General features: G+C 56.2%; 3 protein-coding genes across 5 annotated transcripts; 2 read left to right on the forward strand and 1 right to left on the reverse strand.

Annotated features, from left to right (window-relative positions):
• The first annotated feature begins 3,961 nt into the window (after positions 1–3,961).
• LOC111150147 (transmembrane protein 134) lies at positions 3,962–8,888 on the forward strand. Of its 3 annotated transcripts, none has more exons than XM_022507536.1 (7): positions 3,962–4,190; positions 5,004–5,068; positions 5,535–5,624; positions 5,779–5,855; positions 8,105–8,149; positions 8,365–8,418; positions 8,541–8,888. In XM_022507536.1, the coding sequence occupies exons 1-7, from the start codon at positions 4,017–4,019 to the stop codon at positions 8,621–8,623; spliced, it is 588 nt and encodes a 195-aa protein (XP_022363244.1). In that variant the 5' UTR covers positions 3,962–4,016; the 3' UTR covers positions 8,624–8,888. The 3 variants fall into 3 exon arrangements, with proteins under 3 accessions (XP_022363244.1, XP_022363246.1, XP_022363245.1); XM_022507538.1 differs by having other exon boundaries at positions 5,562–5,624; XM_022507537.1 differs by lacking the exon at positions 8,105–8,149.
• A 3,760-nt stretch (positions 8,889–12,648) lies between these two features.
• LOC111150091 (calcium binding protein 4) lies at positions 12,649–16,818 on the reverse strand. The gene is made up of 6 exons (XM_022507435.1): positions 16,433–16,818; positions 16,102–16,132; positions 15,875–16,018; positions 14,680–14,789; positions 14,178–14,325; positions 12,649–14,066 (listed from the first exon to the last, which is right to left on the reverse strand). The coding sequence occupies exons 1-6, from the start codon at positions 16,802–16,804 to the stop codon at positions 14,038–14,040; spliced, it is 834 nt and encodes a 277-aa protein (XP_022363143.1). The 5' UTR covers positions 16,805–16,818; the 3' UTR covers positions 12,649–14,037.
• A 1,987-nt stretch (positions 16,819–18,805) lies between these two features.
• On the forward strand, positions 18,806–21,496 carry LOC111150090 (G protein-coupled receptor 152). The gene is made up of 3 exons (XM_022507434.1): positions 18,806–19,934; positions 20,073–20,254; positions 20,327–21,496. The coding sequence occupies exons 1-3, from the start codon at positions 18,824–18,826 to the stop codon at positions 20,495–20,497; spliced, it is 1,464 nt and encodes a 487-aa protein (XP_022363142.1). The 5' UTR covers positions 18,806–18,823; the 3' UTR covers positions 20,498–21,496.
• The last annotated feature ends 1,268 nt before the right edge of the window (positions 21,497–22,764 follow it).

The following is a 22,764-nucleotide window of genomic DNA, read 5'->3' on the forward strand; positions in this document are numbered from 1 at the left end:
GAATTTATTGACCAAGTTAATTTTCAGAAACGAACTGGAAATCTCATTTTACAGCAGTGGGGCAAACAAAACCAAGCCCAAAATACCTCTGTCACATTGCAGTCATTTGACTAGTGACCCAAGTATATGGTGAGAGATGGCGAGTAAAGGAACGTTGCCTCTCTGAAAGCAGGAAACAAATCTGGGGGAGTTTCAGATGTTATTGTGCATCTGCTGGGGGAGTACCCAGTGGCCACAAGCTCTCCCCTTTTGCCTTCTTAGCTTGAACTGAGCATTCTGTAAACTTTGATCCTTTCTTTCTTTTTCTCTTTCTTTCTTTCTTTCTTTCTTTCTTTCTTTCTTTCTTTCTTTCTTTCTTTCTTTCTTTTTCTTTCTTTCCTTCCTTCCTTCCTTCCTTCCTTCCTTCCTTGTAAATTCACAGAACTCTGAAAGGAAACACAATAAATTTTGCTTTCAAATGGCTCGATCTGTCTCTTTGCCTTTGAAGTGACTTTGAACTGTATGTCTAACTCCTTGTGAGGGAATCCGGAGCCCTCTAGCCCCTGGTCCACGAAACAAACCAGGCAGTGGTCCCCAGCTACGGACCAGACGCAAGACTCGGGTGATACAGCCAGCCATCAGCCAGCCCAATGTGACTTGTAAGCGAAGCAGAGAAAAAAGAGGAAACCAAACAGAAACAGTTTCTATTTTCCGTGTGTGTTCCCAGGATTTTCCTGTTTGTTTTTTTGAGCTGGCCTTGAATGTGAATTTAGAGGAAGCTAAGGAATACCAAGTACTACCAAGAGGAGATCCTAGATTTACACAACAGGTGTGTCATGCCCAGCTGCCCCTTGGCTTTGACGGAGAACAAGGCCAGAGGGTGATTAAACTCTTAGGAAGGGTGGGATGATCCCTCAGGAAACACACTTCTAGATCAGCTGGAGATGGCAGGCCTCAAGGTAAGAGGACTTATGTTAGGTGCTCTGTAAGAACACAGGAGATGTCTGGGCACCCGGGTGGTTCAATCAGTTAAGCGTCGGTGTTTCGGCTCAGGTCATGATCCCAGGGTTCTGGGATGGAGCCCTGTATCAGCCTCCCTGCTCAGCAAGGAGTCTGCTTCTCCCTCTGCCACTCTCCCTGCTTGTGTTCTCTTTCTCCCTCTCTCTCTCTATTTCAAATAAATAAAAATAAAGTAAATATTGAAGACTAAGGTTTGGAAAGAGAATAAGTAAGGAATGTTGAAAAAAAAAAAAAAAAAAACTCTTCTGGGCTGACCCGTTCAAGACAGAAACAAAACACCTTCCAGTTTAACCCATTTCTGACAAAAAGTCATACCAGGGCTGATCCTTGAGGAAAAGTTAAGCTTAAACCTCTCCCAGGGAAGCCTGGCTGGCTCGGTTGGTAGGGCGTCCAACCCCTTGATCTCAGGGTAGTAAGTTTGAGCCTCACATTGGAGAAGGCCTCCAAGAGGAATGTGGAGAGAACTGGAATTTGAGTTGTCATGGTGTGAACGGAGTAGAAGAGGGCATGGGGTGCAGATCCCCCCCGCAGCCTCATTTGGAGAAGGCCTATGTGGCAATGGGCCAGAAAGGAAGCTGAAACAGAAGCCACCAAACAGGACGGGTGTCATGGGGCAGACAGTCTTTGAACGCCTAGGTATTCTTCAGCAGGTTTTTCAAGTGAGCCCCGGGGAGAATTCTTGGGGCACCCCCTGCAGGTCAATGAGGGAGAGTGCTAGGCCTGAGAGAGGAAATCGAGGCGCATCCCAGTAGCCACTTCTGGGCAGCGCTGGTACCTGGAGCCCCCATCATCTATTGGTTGAGACCCAGCAGGAGCCAAGGCCGTGCTCCCCGAGGATGCCCATGAGTGACGTGGGCCCCAGCCAGCACTCCATCCCAGGATTCCGAGCATTGTTAACCAAGGGAAGCTTAGACAAATAAGGAGACAAACCGGGGAAGAGATCGGCACAACACCAAGGCATTGATTGCTACTTACCCATGTATAGACATGCAGATCGGCAGAAAGAAGGCCAGAAACCCAATAGGAAAAATGGACAAAGGATATGAACGCTGTTCACAGAAGAGGGAAGCCCCACGACTGCCAAGTCCATGAAGAGCTATTCAAATTCCCCAGTTGTCAGAGGACCCAGAGGGAAATCAGGAACCCTTTTAGATTCATCAGACTAGTAAAACTAGTAAGTTTTCGAAAGCTGGACTACCAAGTGCTAAGAGAAAACCAGAACCCTCACGGTGAGTGTGATAATCCATACATTTGTAAAGTCAAGGGGGCCTGTACCCTATGGCCTGGCAGTCCTACTTCAAGAATCTTCTCACTGTCCATCAGAAGGTAGCGTGAAGGTGTTCATGACACTGATGCGACGGGGCATTGAGACCGAGCTAAGCGGGCCTCCCCGAAGGATGTCGTGGATAATAAAAGTGTTGGATGTCCAACGTGGTACGCCGCATGCGACTGGCAGAAGAAACAAAGGAGAGACGTGTAGACACCACGAGTGTGGAGTGTACAAATGCAAAAATGTAAACAGCAGAAGGAGTTTTATACATGGCACCTGTAGATCGCAAACATGCACGTGGCAGCCGAGCCACGTGTAGAGAACTGAGCGGGATGCACGGAGGCTGACTGCCCATGCTGAGAGGGCCCCGATTCAGGGCAGTGATGTGTCCTAAACCGAGAAGTAGGACTCTGTCCGTGAGGTTGCAGAATGAAGCGTGGGCAGTGGAGGGTCAGCACGCCGGGTCCCCAGTTCCACCACCTGTGAGCATTTGGGATTTGGGCAAAGCATTCACTCACTCAGTTCAAAGCATTCATTCATTCATTCATTCAGACACTGTGGACACAGTGGTGAGTAAAACCAGGTAAAATAAGTTAACTTTAAGCAAGTGCTGTGTAATGTGAAGCTGACTTTAGATGGCGTAGTCAGGGATGGAACCCATGAGAGGTGACATTTGAACAAGGACACTGATGATAAAGACCCAGTTGTGAAAGAGCCAGGTTAAGTGCTTTCCAGGTATAGAGCACGTGCAAAGGCCCTAAGGTTGGCCTGTGCTGCAGAGGGTAGGTGAAGGAGGGGCAGAGGAGGCTTGATGAGATTCGGTACCTAGAGGGACCAGAGCGTTCACAGCTTTGTGGGCCTTAGTCAGAAAGACCTCAGCCACAATGGAAAACCAAGGGACAGTTTTATACAGACGACTTAACCCATACTTTTTTTTTTTTTTTTTTTTTTTAATTTAGGAATAACACACAGAGAGGGGCACCTGGGTGGCTCAGTTCTTAAGTGGCCAACTCTTGGTTTCTGCTCAGGTCATGATCTCTGAGTCCTGGGACCAGGCGACCTGCGACTCCTCGCTCAGTGGGGTCTGCTTGCCGATTTTCTCTCTCTCTCCCTCTGCCCCCCACCCCCGCTCGCGCCCTGGCGCCCTCTCTCAAATAAACCTTTCTTAAAAATAACACACAGAGAAAAAGATCAGATATATTTTAAAAGATCACTTTGGCTGCTGAGTAGAGACTGGGTTGGAGGAGCAGAAGCCACATAAGCTTTCTGAGCCTCAGTTTCCATATCTGCGGGGGTAAGTCTACCCATCCCATGCAGATCCGCGGTGAGTCAGGGTGGGGACACAGTCTGGACCCTGGAGTCTCCTTGGCCCTGGAGGCGCGGGGTGGGATGCAGAAGGCCCCATCTTGGGCCTGGGCGGCTGGCGTCTGGCTGCCTCTCCAAGCCCCTGACATAGACCCAGGGATTGCCTCGAGTACGGCGCCCGCTGGGAGGCGCCACGGCCCCTGTGCGGTCCCCAAAGGAGGCCCCGTCCACTGGTCCGCTCGGCGCTCGGCAGCTCGGGCCTGCTGTCGGCGAGCAGGGGCGGGGCCGTTACGTGAGGGCGGGGCCTCGGCCAGGGCGCCGGACAGTCGCGCTCCCAAGACTACGGCCCGGGGCGGGGCCTGCGTGCGGGGGCGGGACCGCGGCGCTAGGGACGGGCGGGCTCGGATGGCGGCGGCGAGGGGCGCCTGAGCGGGCCGGGGCCATGAGCGCCGCCCGGCCCCAGTTCAGCATCGATGACGCCTTCGAGCTGTCCTTGGAGGACGCGGGCCCGGGGCCCGAATTCAGCGGGGTCGCCCGCTTCGGGCCGCTGCACTTCGAGCGCCGGGCCCGGTTCGAGGTGGCCGACGAGGACAAGCAGTCCCGGCTGCGCTACCAGGTGAATGGTCCGGCCCAGCCCAACCCCAGCCCGGGTCTGGGCGGGACCCCAGGCCGGACCCTGGAGAGCCCCAACTCAAGGGAAAATCTGTCTAGAGGCCCCAGCCTGCGAGGCCGCTGATCCAGGGCCCAGCCCAGACCCTCTCAGCTCTGATTTTGGTCCCCAGCCACCACTGGAGAACCCAGAACCGGAACCCGGGAGCAAGTCTCCTGGCCCCAACTGGAAATCCCACCCGGTGTTCCCACCCGTTCCTGGATACTGACCTAACCCGCCCTCCCCCGCCCCTTATCCCCCTGGGCTGGAGAGCGCTCTGTACGTCTGATGCAGACTTCCCACTGAACTGGAAATCTCCATTCGCCTTAGAGGACTTCCACCGACTCTAGGGTCCTTTTCTTGGAGACCTGTACCAGATTTCTGTGCCCCAAACCTGGAAACCATGGGCTTCTGCCCCTCCTTGGCACCCCGAATCCAGAGCATCCATACTGGGCCTGTGAAATACCGTTCTGAAAGCTCCACCCTGACTCCCGAACTTGGGAGAACTCCTGGCCCTGGGACCCATGCTAGGAGCCCTCAACCAGCCCCGGTGGCTCCTGCCACCGCCTAGCCCCCCCAAGCCCCCAGCACCCACATCCTACCTGGGTTTCGGTTTGTGTGAATCATCAAACCCGTTTTGCGGGAGGGTGGAGGGAGAGGTGAGCAGCTGTCAGGCAGCCAGGCTAACAGCTGTGTGGGCTTGCTCTCCTCCTCTCCCTGAGGGGGAAGGAGGAAGGGCCTGGGCCCAGTAACCTCTCTGAGCCCTGTGTTCTGGAATAGAACCTGGAGAACGATGAGGACGGAGCCCAGGCCTCTCCGGAGCCGGATGGGGGAGTCAGCACCAGGTCAGGGCCAGGTGGGGACCCATCCTCTACCTCCGCTCCTGGCTCTTGTGCCCCAGGTCCCTGGCCAGTCTTCCACCCAGATCACCCAGCTCTCTCACAATGTCCTACAAGGATTCCTAGCCTGATCCCCACTTCCCTCGCGGGTTCCCCTGTCCTGCAGGGTCACCCTACCCCAATGCCAGACCCACCCACCCACCCCCACCAGGCTCTTTATCCTGAAGAAACCCCCCAGCCTGCTCTGGCCCCTACATTCCCACAGTCACCTGTCCTGCAGGAATTCCTAGCTTGGCTCCCCAGCCTTTCTCCACCTTGAGTCCTGCAGAGACCCCAGACCTTGAATTCCTCATCACCCTGTCTCCTCTCAGTGCCCCCATCCCGTAGGAACACCCAGCTGTAGTCCCTGCACCATCCCCCACCACCCCTTCCTTGCTTCTCCGGCCTCTCACTGGGCCCAAATGGCCTGCAGGGATTCCAGCCGAACGTCCATCCGCAGCTCGCAGTGGTCCTTCAGCACCATCAGCAACACCACCCAGCGCTCCTACCACGCCTGCTGCAGGTGAGGCTTGGCCCTGCTCAAGCTCCCTGCGCTCTGTGCCCCCAGAACAGGTGGCCCGGGCTTTCCCCTTCGGTCCTCTGGGTGGGGGAAGGGTAACAGGAGGGAGTTGGGCTCGTGTCACCTCTCATACCTGTCCTGCTCTCCTGCCACCCAGCTGGACTCAGCACCCTTTGATCCAGAAGAACCGCCGGGTAGTGCTGGCCTCCTTCCTGCTCCTGCTGCTGGGGCTGGGTGAGTGCCCTGAGGGTCCCCTGCCTACCCCCATGAGGGGCCCATCCTCCCTTCGTGCCAGCTGTGCATCCCCCTTGGCACACCGAGCCTCCCTGCATCCTGAGGAGGAAGCTGGCTACCATCACCCCACCCCCATTTTACAGGTGAAGAAACTGAGGCCTTGGGAGGAGCAGGCCCAGCCTCCTGGTCACACAGCCAGGAAATTACACATAATTGAAATGGAACTTGGTTCGGTGCTCTACACTTAACTTTTCTTTTCTTTTCCTTCCTTCCTTTCTTTTCTTTTTTTCCTAACTTACCCCCACCGAATCCATCAGGGAGCAGAAGAGTAACCGCTCTGCCATTTATTCTTTGTCTGCTTGGAGCCAGGTGCAGCGTAGGCTTATTTCCCCCCTTATGGAAGTCACACAGCAGGTGAGAGGCAGGGCCGTGAACCTGAACAGGGACAGGTGCTCAGGGATATCCCTGCCAACCCAGTCTCCAGGGCACCTGTCGTTTCCCCTTCTCCAGAGTCTGAGTGTGGATGAGGACCTGTCCCTGCCCCTGGCTGGGCACATCCATTGCCCAGATGGGGGAACTGAAGCCCAGAGCAGACAGATCGCACAGCCAGATGTTTTTGGACTCGGTCTATGGGGCTGAGGACTCAGGATCCCCAGAAAGGACAGGGGTGGGGTCAAGAGGGGCCTGTAAGGACAGCCCAGCTGTGGCAGCTGCTCTTCCTCCTCCAGAGGGGTCTAAGTCCCCTGGCCAGAGAGCTGAGCAGCAGCCTTAGTTCATCTCTGGGCATCTTGGGGGCAGGGGGAGATACTGCTTTTCCAGCAGCCACTGCAAAGCTGGGCACTGGTCACACTGGCCACCTGCCTTACCCCCTTTCATTCTCTCAGTACCCATGAGGGCAAGCACTAATACCATCCCAGTTCAGAAGTAAGGACAGAGCCTCAGGCAGGTGAAGGGACTTGCTCAGACCTCAGCTGGGAAGTGGATGAGCTGGGATTTAAACCCACATCACGGACATTACCTGGAGGTCACCTTAGACATGTAAAGTGCCTTTGCAGGAATTAGAAAAACACGCCTCCTCTGAGTGGGCAGGGCCCCCAGCCCTAAGCCAAGGGGGTCAGTAGTGTATCAGTCCCCATGTGTACTCTTTTTGAGGTGCCCTGTGCAGGGTACAAATCCCATAGCAGTCCATGGTGGTCCTCAAGCCTCCATGCTATATCACCGCCCTTGCTACAGAGCTCAGCTCCCTAACTCCCCCCAATCCCATTTTCTAACTGGGGGCCCAGGACTCTCTGGGTCTGAAAAGTTGATCCAGCCATGACTTCCCCAACACCCACTGTCCTCAGCCAAAGTCCACGTCCCTTGCCGGGGTCTCCAGGCCCTGCCAAACTCCTCGAGCCTGGGCACTTGTCTCTCCACTCTTGCAAAATCAGGAAGCTCCTAGAAGGCCCCAAGTTCCTTCCATGGGAAGGAACTTTGCCATGCTGTTCCCTCTGTCTAGAGCACTCCTTTCCTTTTCTGCCTGCACAATCCCCACAGCAAAGCCTCTGGAGTCAGGTTGCCTCCTCCTTCTGAATGCAGCTCTCTGCCTCAGTTTCATCTTCTGTGAAATGGGGATGATCATATCTTTTTCATTCAGTCACAGTGACAATAAAGCAGTGCAGGTAACAAGCTTAGCCCAGTGCCTGGCTGCACCTGATAAGTGGTAACTAAATGTTACCTGCTGTTGCTACTGCTGCCTCTGCTCAGCTTAGTGGCCACTGCCTCCAAGAAGCCCCTCCCTGATGCCCCAGGCTCTAGTGCTGCCAGATCTGGCCCTCCTGCAGCCTGATCCCGAGCCCCCCGGGGTTGTAGCCTGGAGGTTCTTGTTGGTTGCACCACCAGGAAGGGCCATGAGAGCAGGGACCTCATTTGCCTTTCCCTGTGGGATTCTCAGTACCAGGCACACAGCAGGTGTTCCATAAATATTTGTTGATTGACTGAAAGAGCACACCAAGGAGCAGAGAAAAATCTCTTTTGGGACATTCCCCACGGCCTGCCAGGGGCCCTGCTCAGAAAACACAGAGCTTGGTGAGCTTCCCAGGAAGGGTCTATGGCAAGAGAACCTTCAGTTCAGGTTGGGGATACCATTGCTAGGGCCTAAGCCTTGCTGGGGGTTGTGGGTGGAGGACCCCGCCCTGGCCCCGGCGCCGGCCCCCTCCTCCCGCCTCCCCTCCTCCCGCCCTCACCCTCGCGGCTCCATCTGTGTGCAGTGCTGATCCTGATCGCCGTGGGACTGGAGGTGGCCCCCTCGCCAGGTGAGCGCCCCCTCCTACCTCCGCAGGCAGCGGGGGTCCCCCTCAAGGGAAGAATTCCTCGGGGACCCGCGAGTCCCTAGGCCCCTAGGAAGTTTGCTTCCGCCTTCCTAGCAGGAAACGGCCCCTTCTACCGCGGACAGTGACACTTGCCCAGGCAGTGACCCGTGAGCCCCGCCCCGTGCCCCCCAGCCTTGACTCGGCCCCTCTTGCTGCAGGTGTCTCCAGCGCCATCTTCTTCGTGCCGGGCTTCCTGTTGTTGGTTCCCGGAGGTGCGAAGGGGCTCCGGGGCGGGGCGGGGCGGGGCGGGGGGGGGGCGGGGGGGGGCGGGGCGGGGCGGGGGCGGGCTGGGCTCTGGGCGGGGCCCTCGGCGCTGACCGGCCCCGCCCCGCAGTCTACCACGTGATCTTCATCTACTGCGCGGTCAAGGGCCACCGGGGCTTCCAGTTCTTCTACCTGCCCTACTTCGAGAAGTGAACCGCGGACGGGCAGCCGGTATCCAGCCTCGTCTCCGAGCGGCCCCAGGAGGCGCTCCTCGGGTCCGCTCGGGCTCCCTCATCTCCAGGGAAGAACTCCGGGACCCCGGAGCCCCCAACCCCTCGAAGTTTGCTCAGGAAGTTTGCCCAATACACAGGCCTGGAAAAGTCGCCCCTGGCCTGTTCTGTGCCTTAACTTATTCTTGGGCCGTGGGGCTGCTGGGTTGGTGGTGTTTTGTGCTAATAAAAGAATGTACTTCATTCCAGAAGAGACCACTGATCCTTCTTTCCCACCAGCCCTGCCCAGCCCACCAGCCGGGCCGCAGTCCCGCTCCTGTAAAAACTGAGGAAAGGGCTGATGGAGCTGAGGGGCTCCAGGACCACCCGTCTTCTCATTGTGACAGTCCTGATGCTCTAAGACTCGCTTCTGCACTTTGGGGGCAGATCTGGGCCTGGGACTCTGTCCTGCAAGTCTGGAGGAGATCCCTCCAGCTTCCCATTTCCCCCTGCCCTTAGCAGGGTTGGCCCTGCCCATTCCTCTACCTGGAGGCGCAGCATTGGTGCCTGCCCCAGGTGGCCCTCGCCAAGGGCACTCAGATGACGCAGGCCTGGGCCCTGGAGGCTGGTATCCTGGTTGCAGCCTGGCTCTGGGGCCCTGGACTGCCACAGCCAGCTCGGAATGTGGGCCATGACAAGACAGCAGCCCAGCCCTCTCCGCCCACTGCCCTACTTCCCAAGTCCCGGGATTGGGAGAAGTAAGGGCAAAGACAATGGGAAAGGGCCGGTATCACAGAACCTCAGTGATTGGAGACTCTTAGAACCACAGAACGTTGGAAACAGACCATCTCAGACTTTTGGAAAGCCCAAGCATCTCAGAATCTTGAGAGCCAGGAAATAGAATCTTTGAGAATCCTGCAATCTGAAATCCTAATAGCTACCATTTATCAAGCTCTTAGAAGGCAGCAGGTCCTGTGCTAAGCACTTAACACAGGTGATTTCTAATAATCACCACCTTAGCCCCATTTTATAGATGAGGAAACCATGGTCCAGAAAGACTGATTCACCCAAGGGCAGAATCGAACATAACCCAAGACTTCCAAGACACCTGGGTGTAAGAGGGAGAGGAGAGGATACAGAGCACGTGTGTCCCCAGCTGACCACCCAAGGGGCTGGCTGAAGGACCACAGACTGGGGTAGATCTTGTTCATACACTTAGATGTTTACAGTCTTTCTCCCCCAGTAACCCACGAGTGCCACTGAGAAGAGACGTGGCCTGGTTTCCATTGGGTCTGCAGCAGCCAGAATGATGTCTTTAGGTTCCTGTAACTTTGTGGGAAGGATTAGCCCCCAGACCCCTTCTCCCACTCCTGTTCTCCTCGCCCATCCAGACTTCCCACCCTCAACCCCCAGTCAAGACACTTTCAAGGGCACCAGTGGGGTGCAGGAATTCCTAAACCCATGGTTCTCAAACCAGCTGTGGTAAAGGACCAGTTTTCATTTCTAATCCATCATGGACCAGTGCCTTGGCAAAATAAAATAAAACCTGGAAAAATGAAATAAAGACATACAGAATATAAGCCCACAGTCTGTATTACCAGATTTATCAGACGTAGAATTACATTTCAATGACTATAATCAGAACAAACATAACAAGAAAGGAAAATTGTGAAAACCGCTGTGAGCAAATAGGCAATTAATATAGAAAGTTGCTACTCTGCCCGTAATTTTTTGTCATTCCATGATCTTACCTTTTTAAATTATTTTTTAAAGATTTTATTTATTCATTTGAAAGAGAGAAAGCACAAGCAGGGGGGGAGAAGGGAGGGAGAAGCAGACTCCCCGCTGAGCTGGGAACCCGACATGGGACTTGATCCCAGGACCTTGAGATCATGACCTAAGCCGAAGACAGACGCTTCATGACCTAAGCCGAAGACAGACGCTTAACCATCTGAGCCTCCCAGGTGCCCCTCCACAATCTCAACTAAACAAAGTTATTCCAGAAGTTGTGATTCTCCATATTATAAGACTACAGCACGTGTCAGACCCGATATGGTCCCTGGGCTAAAAGTGGTTTTTACATTTTAGTAATGGTTGGGGGGAAAGTAAAAGAATAGTATGATTTAAATAGTTTCAAATAGTACGATTTAAATAGTACGATAAAAGTGGATAAAATTCAAATTTCAGTGTCAATCAATCAAAGTTTAGTTAATTCATTACTGAATTTCCGGCCCATCCACAACTATTCATTTCTGTGTTGGCCGTGGCTGCTTGGGGATACAGAGCTGGGCAGTCGTGAGAGAAACCGTATTTCCTCCAAGCCTAAAATCTTTACACTGTCACCTTTTACAGGAAAAATTGACCAACCCATGGTCCATGTGAACACACGGACAGAACACTGAATCACAACCTTTAAAGTTTCGCATGACCAGTGTGCTTCACTTGGGCTGGGTAATTTATGTAATCCCAACTGAGCTGACAGTAGCCCTATCCTCAGGAGATAATGAAGCTCTAAATGTAGCTTCTTTCTTTGTTGAAAAATACATCGATATTTGTGTCCAGACGAGAAACGTTAGATTTCCTTAGTGAATTATGCCTCATTTTACCCCTAATGCTTTTTGCCTTATAGCCCATTTCTGTTTGCTCTCCCTGTACTTAAACACTGTTTCTTTTGGTTTCTTTCATATTTTCCTGGTAAATCTGTTTTCCAAGCCATCACTTTCGGCCTTTCCATTTTCGTTGTGCTGCTTGAGTGTGTCTTAGATCCTGCACTCAGCTGTGGGGAAGAGCCCGGCATCTGCCCTTTGGTGTCCGCTCTCTGTCCTACAGTAGAAGGACCTCTGGTCTTTAGCTGGGTATGTGGGTGCCCCAAATAAAGACTACATTTCCCAGCATACTTTGCAGCTACATGTACCAGGTGAGGAGCCCTACCTAATCCGGTATGAGTGGTTCACCTTTGTCCCCTTTTGTCCTTTGTTCCTGCCTCCAAACCTGCCACCTGGAAAATGAACACACCTGGGGATACCCCAGGAATGGCAGGCAGCTAGCAGGACCTTGGGTCCCTGAAGACCATACAGCTGGATTTCACCTAAGAAATAAGATTTTATCCATTTTAAGGCATCTTTATTTCTCTGTCAGTCACAGGAAACCCAGTCTCATATTGTAACTTTCCTCTGGGGCTGAGATTCTCTCTTTTTTTTTTTTTAAGGTTTTATTTATTTATTTGACAGACAGAGATCACAAGTAGGCAGAGAGGCAGGCAGAGAGAGAGGAGAAAGCAGGCTCCCCTCGGAGCAGAGAGCCCGATGTGGGGCTCGATCCCAGGACACTGGGATCATGACCTGAGCTGAAGGCAGAGGCTTTAACCCACTGAGCCACCCAGGCGCCCCCTAAGATTCTCTTTTAACCAAAAACTTAATCAGCTCATAATTATTGGAATTCTTATTTTTATTTTATTTTATTTTTTTAAGATTTTATTCTTTTTATTTGACAGAGATCACAAGTAGGCAGAGAGAGAGGAGGAAGCAGGCTCCCTGCTGAGCAGAGAGCCCGATGCAGGGCTCGATCCCAGAACCCTGAGATCATAACCTGAGCCGAAGGCAGTCTTTAACCCACTGAGCCACCCAGGCGCCCCAGAATTCTTGTTTTTAAAGGATTATTTCTGCCTTCTGTTTTTGTTTGTTTTGTTTTGTTTTTTAACATAGGCTCCATGCCCAGCGTAGAGCCCAACTCGGGGCTTGAACTCGTGACCCTGAGATCACAACCTGAGCTGAGATCAAGAGTCGGATGCTCGGGTGGTTCAGTGGGTTAAAACCTCTGCCTTTGGGTCCTGGTCCCAGGGTCATGGGATCGAGTCCCGCATCAGGCTCTCTGCTCAGCTGGCAGCCTGCTCCCCGCTCCCCGCCGCCTTCCTCTCTGCCTACTTGTGATCTCTGTCTGTCAAGTAAATAAATAAATAATAAAATCTTTAAAAAAAAAAAAAAAGAAAGAAAATTCTATCTCTATTTCTATACATTAATGATTCCCTTTTAATGGTTAACAAATTCTAAACTGATCAGTGAATCCTCCTCTAGGAAAGATGAGAAAAAAGATATTAGCATGTTTAAAGTATCCCCCCCTCATCTTCCATTTTATTTTGTCTATTATTTTAGTCCCCCCTTATTTTCAAAATCCCCCAAATTAATTTTTTTTTTTTTTTACAGTTAATGCTTCTTTGAATCCACCAATGTGTTTACTGATCGCTTTCCTGACCATGATTTAGTACATACTCTGCTTTTGTTCAGGTCTGAATTTCCTTCTTACTGAAGCCATCCCTTCCACAAGAGCACATGGCTGGGAAACTCTTCCCAACGTTTATTTCCTGAAAAAAGTTAATGTTTCACCTTCCTTCTTGAATAACTATTCAGTGAGGGATAGGCTTCTTGGCCGGCAATCATTTCTTCTAGGCCTGATGACCAGCTAATCTCGTTGTCTTCTGGCACTTACCGCAGGCAATGAAAAGTCTTTGCAGAGCCGAATAGCTCTTCCTCGGTGAGCCATCGGACTTTTGTCTCGAGACGAGTTGTTCATAGGGTTTTCCTTTCGTGACAGGGTTGTTAAGCCCATCGTGTCCTGTGTTGAAGCGTGCCCTTCCAGTAGCTTCTCCCTATCTGTTCAGCTCTCCTGCCTAATGTGCAAGCCTGAGTTTCAGGTTCCTTAGAGTAGCTTTTTCCCCTCGAGGCCCTGGACATCTGTACCCTTGCCACTTCCTCAGGCCGGTAGGTGGAAATATATTTGATCCTCTCTTCAAGAACAGGGTAGCTCTTTGCGACCCCGAAAGGTAGTCGGGCTCACATTCTGTTCCTTGGTCTCTCTCTTACAGATCTTCTGTCACTCATAAGTGTCAGAGCCGGGGCTCCGGAACTTCTCTCTATGCTGAGGCCCCCATGGTGTCCCCACTCTCCCACCACCCAGCTTTGAGTTCTTGCCTTGTCTTTAGTACCTGGGGTCACCCCTGGCTTTCTTTCAAGTTAAGCTTTTTTTTATATATATTTTTTTACACAATAATGGGAGGCACAGCTGTCACCCTCCCAATTCACCACGCTACCAGAATCCTGCCAACGCTGTCCCCCTGTCTTTGAATGCTGCAGTGCCCAGGAGCTTGTTACCTCCCAAGTTCCGGAGAGAGCCAAAATCTTGCTCATACTGGAGAATGAGAGGCAGCTGGGGGCAGGTTTCCTCCCGGTAGCTCGGCGGGGAGGCAGGTGAGGATGCGGGTGGGTGGGTGACCGCACAAGCACCAGCCAGATGTTGTCAAGGTTCCGAAGCAGCCTGGGAGCTGCTGGGTCTCTTCCATTCTGGGGCCTCGTGAGGAGGGTGTATAGCGTGAACCCTGCTGGCCTGGGGCCAGAGGGGCAACACGTTCTCCCTGCTGGAGCCTCAGTGGGTGAGAAGCATCATCACAAACTCTGGAGGAAACAAGGGGCAGGGCTTGGGCCAGTCCGGGTTAGGGATCCCAGGACACGCTGGGCTCCTCCTGGGCGCTGGAAGGGTGGGGGTGGGATGGGAAGGAGACTCACCGTCAAAGTCTACGGTACCATCCCCGTTGAGGTCCACATCTCTGAGCATCTCATCCAGCTCAGGACCCACCAGCGGCTCCCCCAGCAAAGCTGGTGCTGCCTGTCGCAGCTCTGCCATGGTGATCCGTCCATCTCTGTCCCTGTCAAACTAGGATTCCAGCAGGGCTCAGCCCCTCCCACCCAAAGCTGGCTCTGCCTGAACCCGTCTCTATCTTGCCACATCCTGGGCCTGGATGCCCCCACCTGCGCCCATCCAAACCCTCCACCTCTTCCCAAGCTGGGACAGCAAGCCCCCTGCTCCAGGAAGTCTCCCTGGGCAGGTCCCCCAGCTGAGAGTGAGCTGGACCTTCCCCAACCCCTCCCTGGCCCTAGGCCCCCTATCTGCAGGGCCGTGGGCCTCCAGAGGCTGAACCCCACCCCCAATCTTTCTGGCCCGGATGAGAGGCCAGCAGGTCTGCTGTCCAGTCACCCAACCAGCACCCGACTCGACCACACTCCACACCTCTCGGAAGGCGATGCGCAGCTCCCGCACCCCCAGCATGTGCGCCGTCTCCTCCCTCAGCTTTGGGCTCATCAATTCCACAAACTCCTCGAAGTCCACGCGGCCACCCACTGTGGACCCAAGCAGAACGTCACGATGGAAAGGGCCGGGCCCGAGAAGGGACGTCGCAAGCATCACAGGTGCCAGCCTCTACCCGGCTCTGCATCTGGGAAGGAATCCTCAGTATCCAAGCCCTTGGGGGTGCAGGGGAGAGGAGGCGGGAGCCCTGCTCTCCACGGGGACTACAGGGCGAGATGCTTGGGTGCTCTCAGTGAAGCACGTGAGTGTGGGGGAAGGAGCCCAAGGTTTGGACCCAGGCAGCTCCAGGTTCAAACTCTGCCTCAGCTGCCAAAGGGGCATGGCCTTGGGGGACTCATGAACCCTCCTTCCTCATCCTGGGGCAAAGATGAGAGGACCCACTCTTGGGTGCTTTTGGGGTGGCAGTGCATGGCTCTTACATGCTGGGACCCCATGGGCAGCAATAAATTCTTCTTAAGAAGTGTGCCCAGATGGTCTCTTGATTCTAAGCTACCATCCACTGTAAAAAGCACCAATGGGCAAATAACAGCTTTGGGGAAAAGAAAAGAAGCACAACACTGAAGGTTCGCATTAACCGTAAGTCACATCCCATTTTGGAAACCATAGAAAAACCAAATGCAGGTGTCCTGGAATGAAGGTAATCTGATATTTGACAAATCAGCTAATGATAATCACAAGTGCCCCATCTATCTGATACTTAATCGCAAAGAAAGGCCAGCATTCGGTCACACTAGGCCTCACTGAACCTCGGAGGTTCTTTTCAGGGACCTCAGGAGGGTCAGAGAGACACAGAGAAGAGAGCCAGCTGGGAACATTTTATCACTAGTATCACAGAGACAGAGGGGGTCCTTAGCCAAGCCCCAAGGGTCTCTTGGATCACGGGTGACTTTCATGACCACTGCACCTGACAAGGCTAATGTCAGATGGTCAGAAAGCCCTAGAAACTGCCACCCACTCCCACCATCACCCCTGCAGACTCCCAGAGCCACCTCCCGCCACCTCCTCGTCATCCCCCAAACCACGAAACTCAGAGAGGACCGGGGCTGCCCAGCCTGGGCGCAAAGTTAGGTGACTCCCACCCCACCCTGCCCTGGGACAGTGGGGGTCAGTCACTGACTCCTCATCTTGACGTGCTGGGAGACCTCGATGAGCTCCATCTCGGTGGGCATGTAGCCCAGTGTCCTCATGCAGTCGCCCAGCTCCCGGTAGCCGATGTAGCCATCATGGTCAGTGTCAAACTCCTCAAAGGCGGCCTGCAGCTCTGCAGGGAAGGGAGGTCAGGCCCAGGCAGCCTGGGTCAGGGACCCCTCTCACCCACCTCTGCCAACAGCCAGGACCACTCACCATCCAGCTCCTCGGGGCCCAGCTCGCGGTCCTGCAGAAGCATAGTCCACCATGTCCCTGGGGCCCATCCTTCCTCCTCCAGCCCTGGGCCACGATGGCCTGGGCAGGGCCAGTCCCACAAGGGCAGGAGAAGGCATCTGACTCCCATGGGCCCCTGGAGAAGACATGACCACCCCCCTTCCTGCTCCTGGGGCCCAGAGCTCTCACAGAATCCTGGGTCTGGAGCAGAGGTGGCTGGAGGCCTGAGTACCAGGAGCAGAGCAGGCCGAGTCCAAGGGCACAAGTCCCTGCCCCACCCCCAACCCCACTCCCAGCCCACGCCCCACCTGACCTTCCCGAAGATGCGGTTGAGCAAGGGTCCGTATGTCTTCTGAGCAGCATCGTGCTGGGGGCCAGAGCGATGCCGGTGGGACTGGCGACGGGAGGCTGGCCCTGGGGTTGCAGGACCTGTCCCTTCCTGTCCTCCAGTCCCAGAGGGGTTCCTGCTGCTCCCTGGGGCCTTGGGACCCGGGAGAGGGGTCTGCTCCTGAGAGCTGCCAGCACCCTTCTGGGACCCTCGGAGCCCCCTCTCCTTCTTGCTCCTCTTCCTGGTCAAGGGGAGGCCCTCAGCACTACTCCTGGAAGCCACGACCCCTGCAGGAGGCTTCTGTGGGCTGGGGGCCGGGTCTGGGCCATGCAGCCCCCTCGCCTGCTCTGCGGCCATGTGGGGAGGGACGACGGGCTCAGAGACTCAAGACCAGGGAGCACCCCTGGTTCTCAGGAACCATAAAGCTGCTTATGCACCCCTACCATGAGAACCGATGGCCGGCGGGGATGGAGACTTGAAGGGGATTAGGGTAAGTGAGGCAGGCAGCGCAGGCCCTAATCCGGACCCTCTGCCTGGGGGCAGAGCCACATGGGTGAAGAGAACTGTCCCCAGCCACAGGGGTGCCAGGACACAAGGCTACAAGGAGCTTAGGACTCTTGCTCCGCCCCCCACGAGCTGGGAGGCCCAGCAAGTTCACCTCTGGGTCGCCTTGTCTATGAAACGGGAGCAGGGGGTGGGAGGGGCATATCGCTGAAGAGGCAGGGACTCTCTGTCCTTGACTCCAGTCCCCAAATCCAGTCGTGTGACATGGGCAGGACTTAGCTAAGAGAGGACAAGGGAAGTCACGTCAGGAAGCAGAGTGTGGGCAAAAGCTGGGAGAAGGGAGAGACTAGGATGAGTCGCCCACAGCAGCCCCCTGACGGCGGGACACTGTGGCCAGAGCGGAGGGTGTATGAAATGGCAGAAGGGAGGCCCAATCACAGAGGCCTTGAATGCCAGAGTGAGGGACATGGAGGGGATGTCAGAAGAGGTGGACCCTAGAGGCGGGGGGAACCCAGAGCCTGCTCGGAGGCAGCCGAGGAGCTGCCTCGGAGGCAGGGTGAGGAGGTTTTAGCCCTCTGGCTCTATCAGGGATGGGGTGGCCTGGCTGGTCACTTGGCCCTGCTAGGCCGGGGTTAGGGTTTCCCGGCGAGCAGCCCCATGAATGATTGATGTCTTCTCAGCTTGGGTTTCATGCCGGCCGCCTTAGCGCCGCCGGGCGCCACGCAGCAGGCCCTGCTGGCATGGGGCCCCGCGGATGGTTGGACCCCTGGGCAGGCAGGCACGCCCCAGAGCGCACCTCACAGGTAAGCCAGGCCTCACCTGTGGGGGCTTGGGGCAGCTCAGGGCTATGATCCAGCAGAGGCTGGAGCTGGCAGAGCAGGGTCTGCCTGAGGAAGAGGCTTAGCGGGGAGGAGAGCCCCGGGATACAGGCAGAGGGGCCGGAGTGGTGGGCCACAGGCAGGAGCCGGCCTTTGGGGGCTGTCTACATGCTCCCTTGACTCAGCTCTCAGTACCTCCTCCACTCTCAGAGGGAAAATTCCTCCACCCATAAGGTCCATGAGGGAAGGTGGAGGCAGGGTGGGAGAGGCAGCAGGCCTCCAGGGTCCCAGTAACGCTATCCTCATCACGCTGCTGAGCCCCGACCCCATCTGTGTGGTGGCCTCAGAGGACCACCTTCTGCCTGAGCTGTGAGAATGAGGACAGGGCCCCAGAGGGAGGTCAAGGATGATGAAGAAGGTTGAGCTGCTTCTGGGACGGCTGTCCTGGCCTGAGCTGCAGACCCCCACCTGAGTTCAGGAACTGCACTTGCTGCGGGGAGGGTCTCCTCTGGCCCAGGATCCTGGGACTCCTACGGGCCCATGGGGCCCTGGGCCTCCCCCGTCTGGGGATCTTAAAGCACTTGAATCCCAAGATACCAGATGGGAAGGGGCCTGCGGCAATCTGACCAAGCAGTTTGCACAAACTGTCCTCCCTGGAGCCCCAGGGGTGCTCCCCCTCCTTTAATCTGAGCACTCTCTTCTCGTTCATGTGGGAGTTCTGCTGTGCTATTTTATTTGAAGAAAACATTCACAGCTTTAAAAACATGTTCGAAAGCCAACTCTATCGGGTGCACTGGGATCCCGAGTGGCAGAATGGTTAGGTGTGAGTTTCAGGCCTGGAGCCTCTGTCCTACCTCTGACCTTGGGCGAGTCACCGATTATCTGAACCTTCCTTCCCTCTCCTATAAAATGGATTGTCTGAAGACTAGGTGGCGTCGTCTACTTAAAGGCCCCGGCTGAGGCTAACCACCCAAAAGGCGATGACGACGGCTCAGAGAAGGACAGTGACGTGCCTGGAGATACACAGCACCCTCTCTCTCATACTCAGTCCCTCATGATTCCATTGATCCATCAGGCCCCCACTCTGTGGACAGCACACAGGGGACCTCGGACGGACACCGCGATGGAAGCCGACCCGGGTGCCGCTGGCCTCGGGCCCCGCACAGAGCCAGACGATGAAGACTACTATCCCCAGGGTGTCTGGGACACGGTCTTCCTGGTGGCCCTGCTGCTCCTGGGGCTGCCGGCCAATGGGCTCATGGCATGGCTGGCTGGCTCGCAGGCCCGGCAGGGAGCGGGCAGGCGGCTTGCCCTGCTCCTGCTCAGCCTGGCCGTCTCGGATTTTCTGTTCCTGGCGGCGGCGGCCTTCCAGATCCTGGAGATCCAGCGGGGAGGACACTGGCCACTGGGGACGGCGGCCTGCCGCTTCTACTACTTCCTGTGGGGTGTGTCCTACTCCTCCGGCCTCTTCCTGCTGGCGGCGCTCAGCGTGGACCGCTGCTTGCTGGCGCTGTGCCCGCGCTGGTACCCGGGGCACCGCCCGGCCCGCCTGCCCCTCTGGGTCTGCGCCAGCGTCTGGGTGCTGGCCACGCTCTTCAGTGTGCCCTGGCTGGTCTTCCCGGAGGCCGCCGACTGGTGGTACGACCTGGTCATCTGCCTGGACTTCTGGGACAGCGAGGAGCTGCCCCTGCGGATGCTCGAGATCCTGGGGGGCTTCCTGCCTTTCCTCCTGCTGCTCGTCTGCCATGTGCTCACCCAGGCCGCCACCGCCTGCAAGACCTGCTGCCGCCGGCCGAGGCCCGCGGCCTCCCGTGGCTTTGCCCGCGTGGCCCAGACCATCCTGTCCGCCTACGTGGTCTTGCGGCTGCCTTACCACCTGGCACAGCTGCTGTACCTGGCCTTCCTGTGGGACGTCTACCCTGGCTACCTGCTCTGGGAGGCCCTGGTCTACTCCGACTACCTGACCCTGCTCAACAGCTGCTTCAGTCCCTTCCTCTGCCTCCTGGCCAGTGCCGACCTGCGCGCCCTGCTGCGTGCCATGCTCTCCTCCTTCACGGCGGCTCTCTGTGAAGAATGGCCCGGCAGCTCCACGCCGGCCGAGCCACAGACCCAAGTGGATTCTGGGGGCCACACTTCGCCAGGGCCCATGGCCCAGCCACAGCTGGATTCTGTGGCCCCTCCGCAGTTGGATTCTGTGGCCGCCCCACGGGCAGACCCCACAGCCCAGCCACAGTTGGATTCCGCGGTCCCTCCACAGTTGGATTCTGTGGCTCCTCCACAACTGGATTCTGTGGCACCTCCACAGGTGGATACCACAGCCCAGCCACAGTTGGAGCCTGTGACCCCCCAACAGGCGGACCCCACAGCCCAGCCACAGTTGGAGCCTGTGGCCCCCCCACAGGCAGACTCCTCTGCCCAGCCACAGTTGGAGCCTGTGGCCCCCCCACAGTCAGATTTTGTGGTCCAGCCTCAGCTGAACTCCTCAGCTCAGCCCCAGGTGAACCATGAAGCCCAGTCCCATTTGGACATTGTGGTTCAGGCACAAGAGTGCCCTAAGGCCCAGACCCTCGGAACCCCTTCTGGCTCAGCCCCCAGGCCCTGTGATGAAGCTCCCTCTGCTCCCTCCACAGATCCCACCCCAGAAGCCCCCGAGAACCCAGCTGTGCCTGCTGCCTGTGAGGGAGAAAGCCCCAGCAGTGTCCCCCCAGAGAAGACAGGCCCCCCGTGAGGGTCTCGGAAAGCCCAGGCCATCAGGGCAGGGGAAGAACCTGAGGGGGACAAACGGAGCAGCCAATCAGAGCAGAGGGGAGCCACGGAGGACGTCATTGTGGAAAACCCCACCCAGTCCCCGGGGCCTGGCAGGAGGACTTTGGGGAAGTGAAAAACGAAGCACCAAAATGTCCCAGGCAGTTTGTCGCGAACGTCTTGTCCCCACTCAGGTCCCGCTTGTCCCCTTCACCCAGTGGCCCAGCAGTCGGAGCCCATGGTCTCCGGCTGGGCTCTGCCCCCGACAGCCCAGACCCCACTGACAGTCTCCCCCAGCCTCAGTCCTGCAGGAGACAGCCAGCAGGGGTGACCTCCCCGGGCTTGCGCTGACCTCCCTTTGATCCTTCCCTCCCTCTTCTCCTCCCTCTCTGACCCTCTAACGTGGGGCCAGAGGACGCCAAAGGAGGAAGTCCCGGCAGAGAGGGAGGGCATTCAAGAGCCTGCAGGACCCTGGGGCCTAGGAGCCCATGCAGGCTGGCTGGGCCCCTTGCCCACAACAAGTGGTGAGAACTTCAGCAGGCTTCCCTCAGCAAGGCAGTGGGAGCAGAGACCAGAGCTACCACGCCCGGATTCCACTCAGGCTCCCGTGACTCTGGACAAGCCGCTTTACCCTCTCAGCTTCTGCCTCATCCGCTGGGTGGGGGGGTTAAGTCAGAAAGCATGGGAGGCACTCAGCTAGAGCCCAGCACACAGTAGGGCCTCAGGAATCAGAAGTCCTACCCTCACGGCCGTTTAGAAAGGTCCCTTGCAGGGGCTGGAGTCAAATGGGAGGAGATGCCTCCTGGCCTGGCGCTTGGGAGCTTTGAGACAGATCAGCTGTGCCTGTGACCAGTTCCGGGCCTCAGCCTCCCCCGGGGAGCCTGAGACAGTGTGAGGCCAACTCTGCGCCTCTCATGGCTCCAGAGGACTTCAGCGTCTGCTCCCTCCACTCAAGGGTGCAACTAGTGTCCACCCACCCCAGCCACCTGCCACCCAGGCTACAGAGTGTCCTGGTCCCGCCTCCAGCTGAGCTCCTTCTTTGCCCTCAACCCACAGGCTGCGGGGCGGGGGGGGGGGGGTTGCTGGGGGCGGGGGACAGCCAAAGAGAAAGCTCTGGGGACCAGCGGCTCCAGAAAGGGTACAGGCCCCCATGAGGTCGAGCCCCCTCTTCCCTCTCAAGCTGCAGACTCTGCAAGAAAAAGTAGGAAGAGTTGAAGTTCTCACTTCTGTACCCCCTTCCCTTTCACACCGGCGCTCTCTTCTAGCTGCCCCCTTCACCCAGCTTTCCCTCCCCCCACTGTGCTCCAGAACCATGAGCCCTTCCCCCTTTTAACTGACCCCAACATCCCCCCCCCGCCGCCCACCCCATCCTTCAAGCCTCCCTGACTCCTGGTGTAGACGACAGACACTTCTGTGCAGCCCTTCCAGGTCTGCCTCCATCTGAAAAAGGCAGCAGGCAGGGCGGGGGGTCTGGAGAGGTGCAGGGAGATCTGGATCCGGGTTGCTCGCCCCCTCTTCACCTCAGCGTTCTCCTCTGTAGAATGGGGTGGTGGTGTTCCCCTTGCGAGGGCTGGGCCCGGGGAAGGAAGCACGCTCAACAGTGGCAATGCTGGGGGGGCCCTAATTCTAGCATTTCCTGCCGACGGGACTGTGGACACTGAGGCTTCAGGAAAGAGATTTCTGAACGGACACAAATTTGTTGAATTCATTCATTTATTGAGCACTTGCTAGGTGACCTTCCAGCCAGCCCTCCATTCTAGGGACACATGGCCACATGGGGTGGGGGGCATGACCTCGGGTGCCCCTTGGGGGGTCTTTTGAATCCCAGCTCCACCATTCACCAGCTGTGTGATCTTCAGCAAGGCCCTTGGCTTCTTTGAGACTCAGTTTCCTCATCTGTAAAATGGGGATCAGATCAAGGGTCCCCATTCCCTAGGAGTGTTCATCTCTATGAAGTACTTGGATCCTTGCCTGGCAAAGAGTAAGTGCTGAGTAATTTGTTAGCCATTTATTTAATTGTACTGGTGGGCATCCCCAAGACTCACCCAGACCTGGGACTGACACTCGCCCAGGGGCCAGAGCCCACATGGCTGTCGACTAGGTATTGTCCCCTCCATTGTACTGCTTTCCACTTCTGCAAGAAATGCCCCACCCCACTGGGTGCATAGCCCCTGGAGCCAGTGTCCGGACTGGAGTCATCCTCGGGGCACTCTGCAGCGCCCTTCCCCCTTTCCCCAACAGGACACACAG

Source organism: Enhydra lutris, unplaced genomic scaffold (assembly GCF_002288905.1).
Source record: "Enhydra lutris kenyoni isolate GAN:26980312 unplaced genomic scaffold, ASM228890v2 scaffoldscaffold22, whole genome shotgun sequence".
NCBI classification, from domain to species: domain Eukaryota; kingdom Metazoa; phylum Chordata; class Mammalia; order Carnivora; family Mustelidae; genus Enhydra; species Enhydra lutris.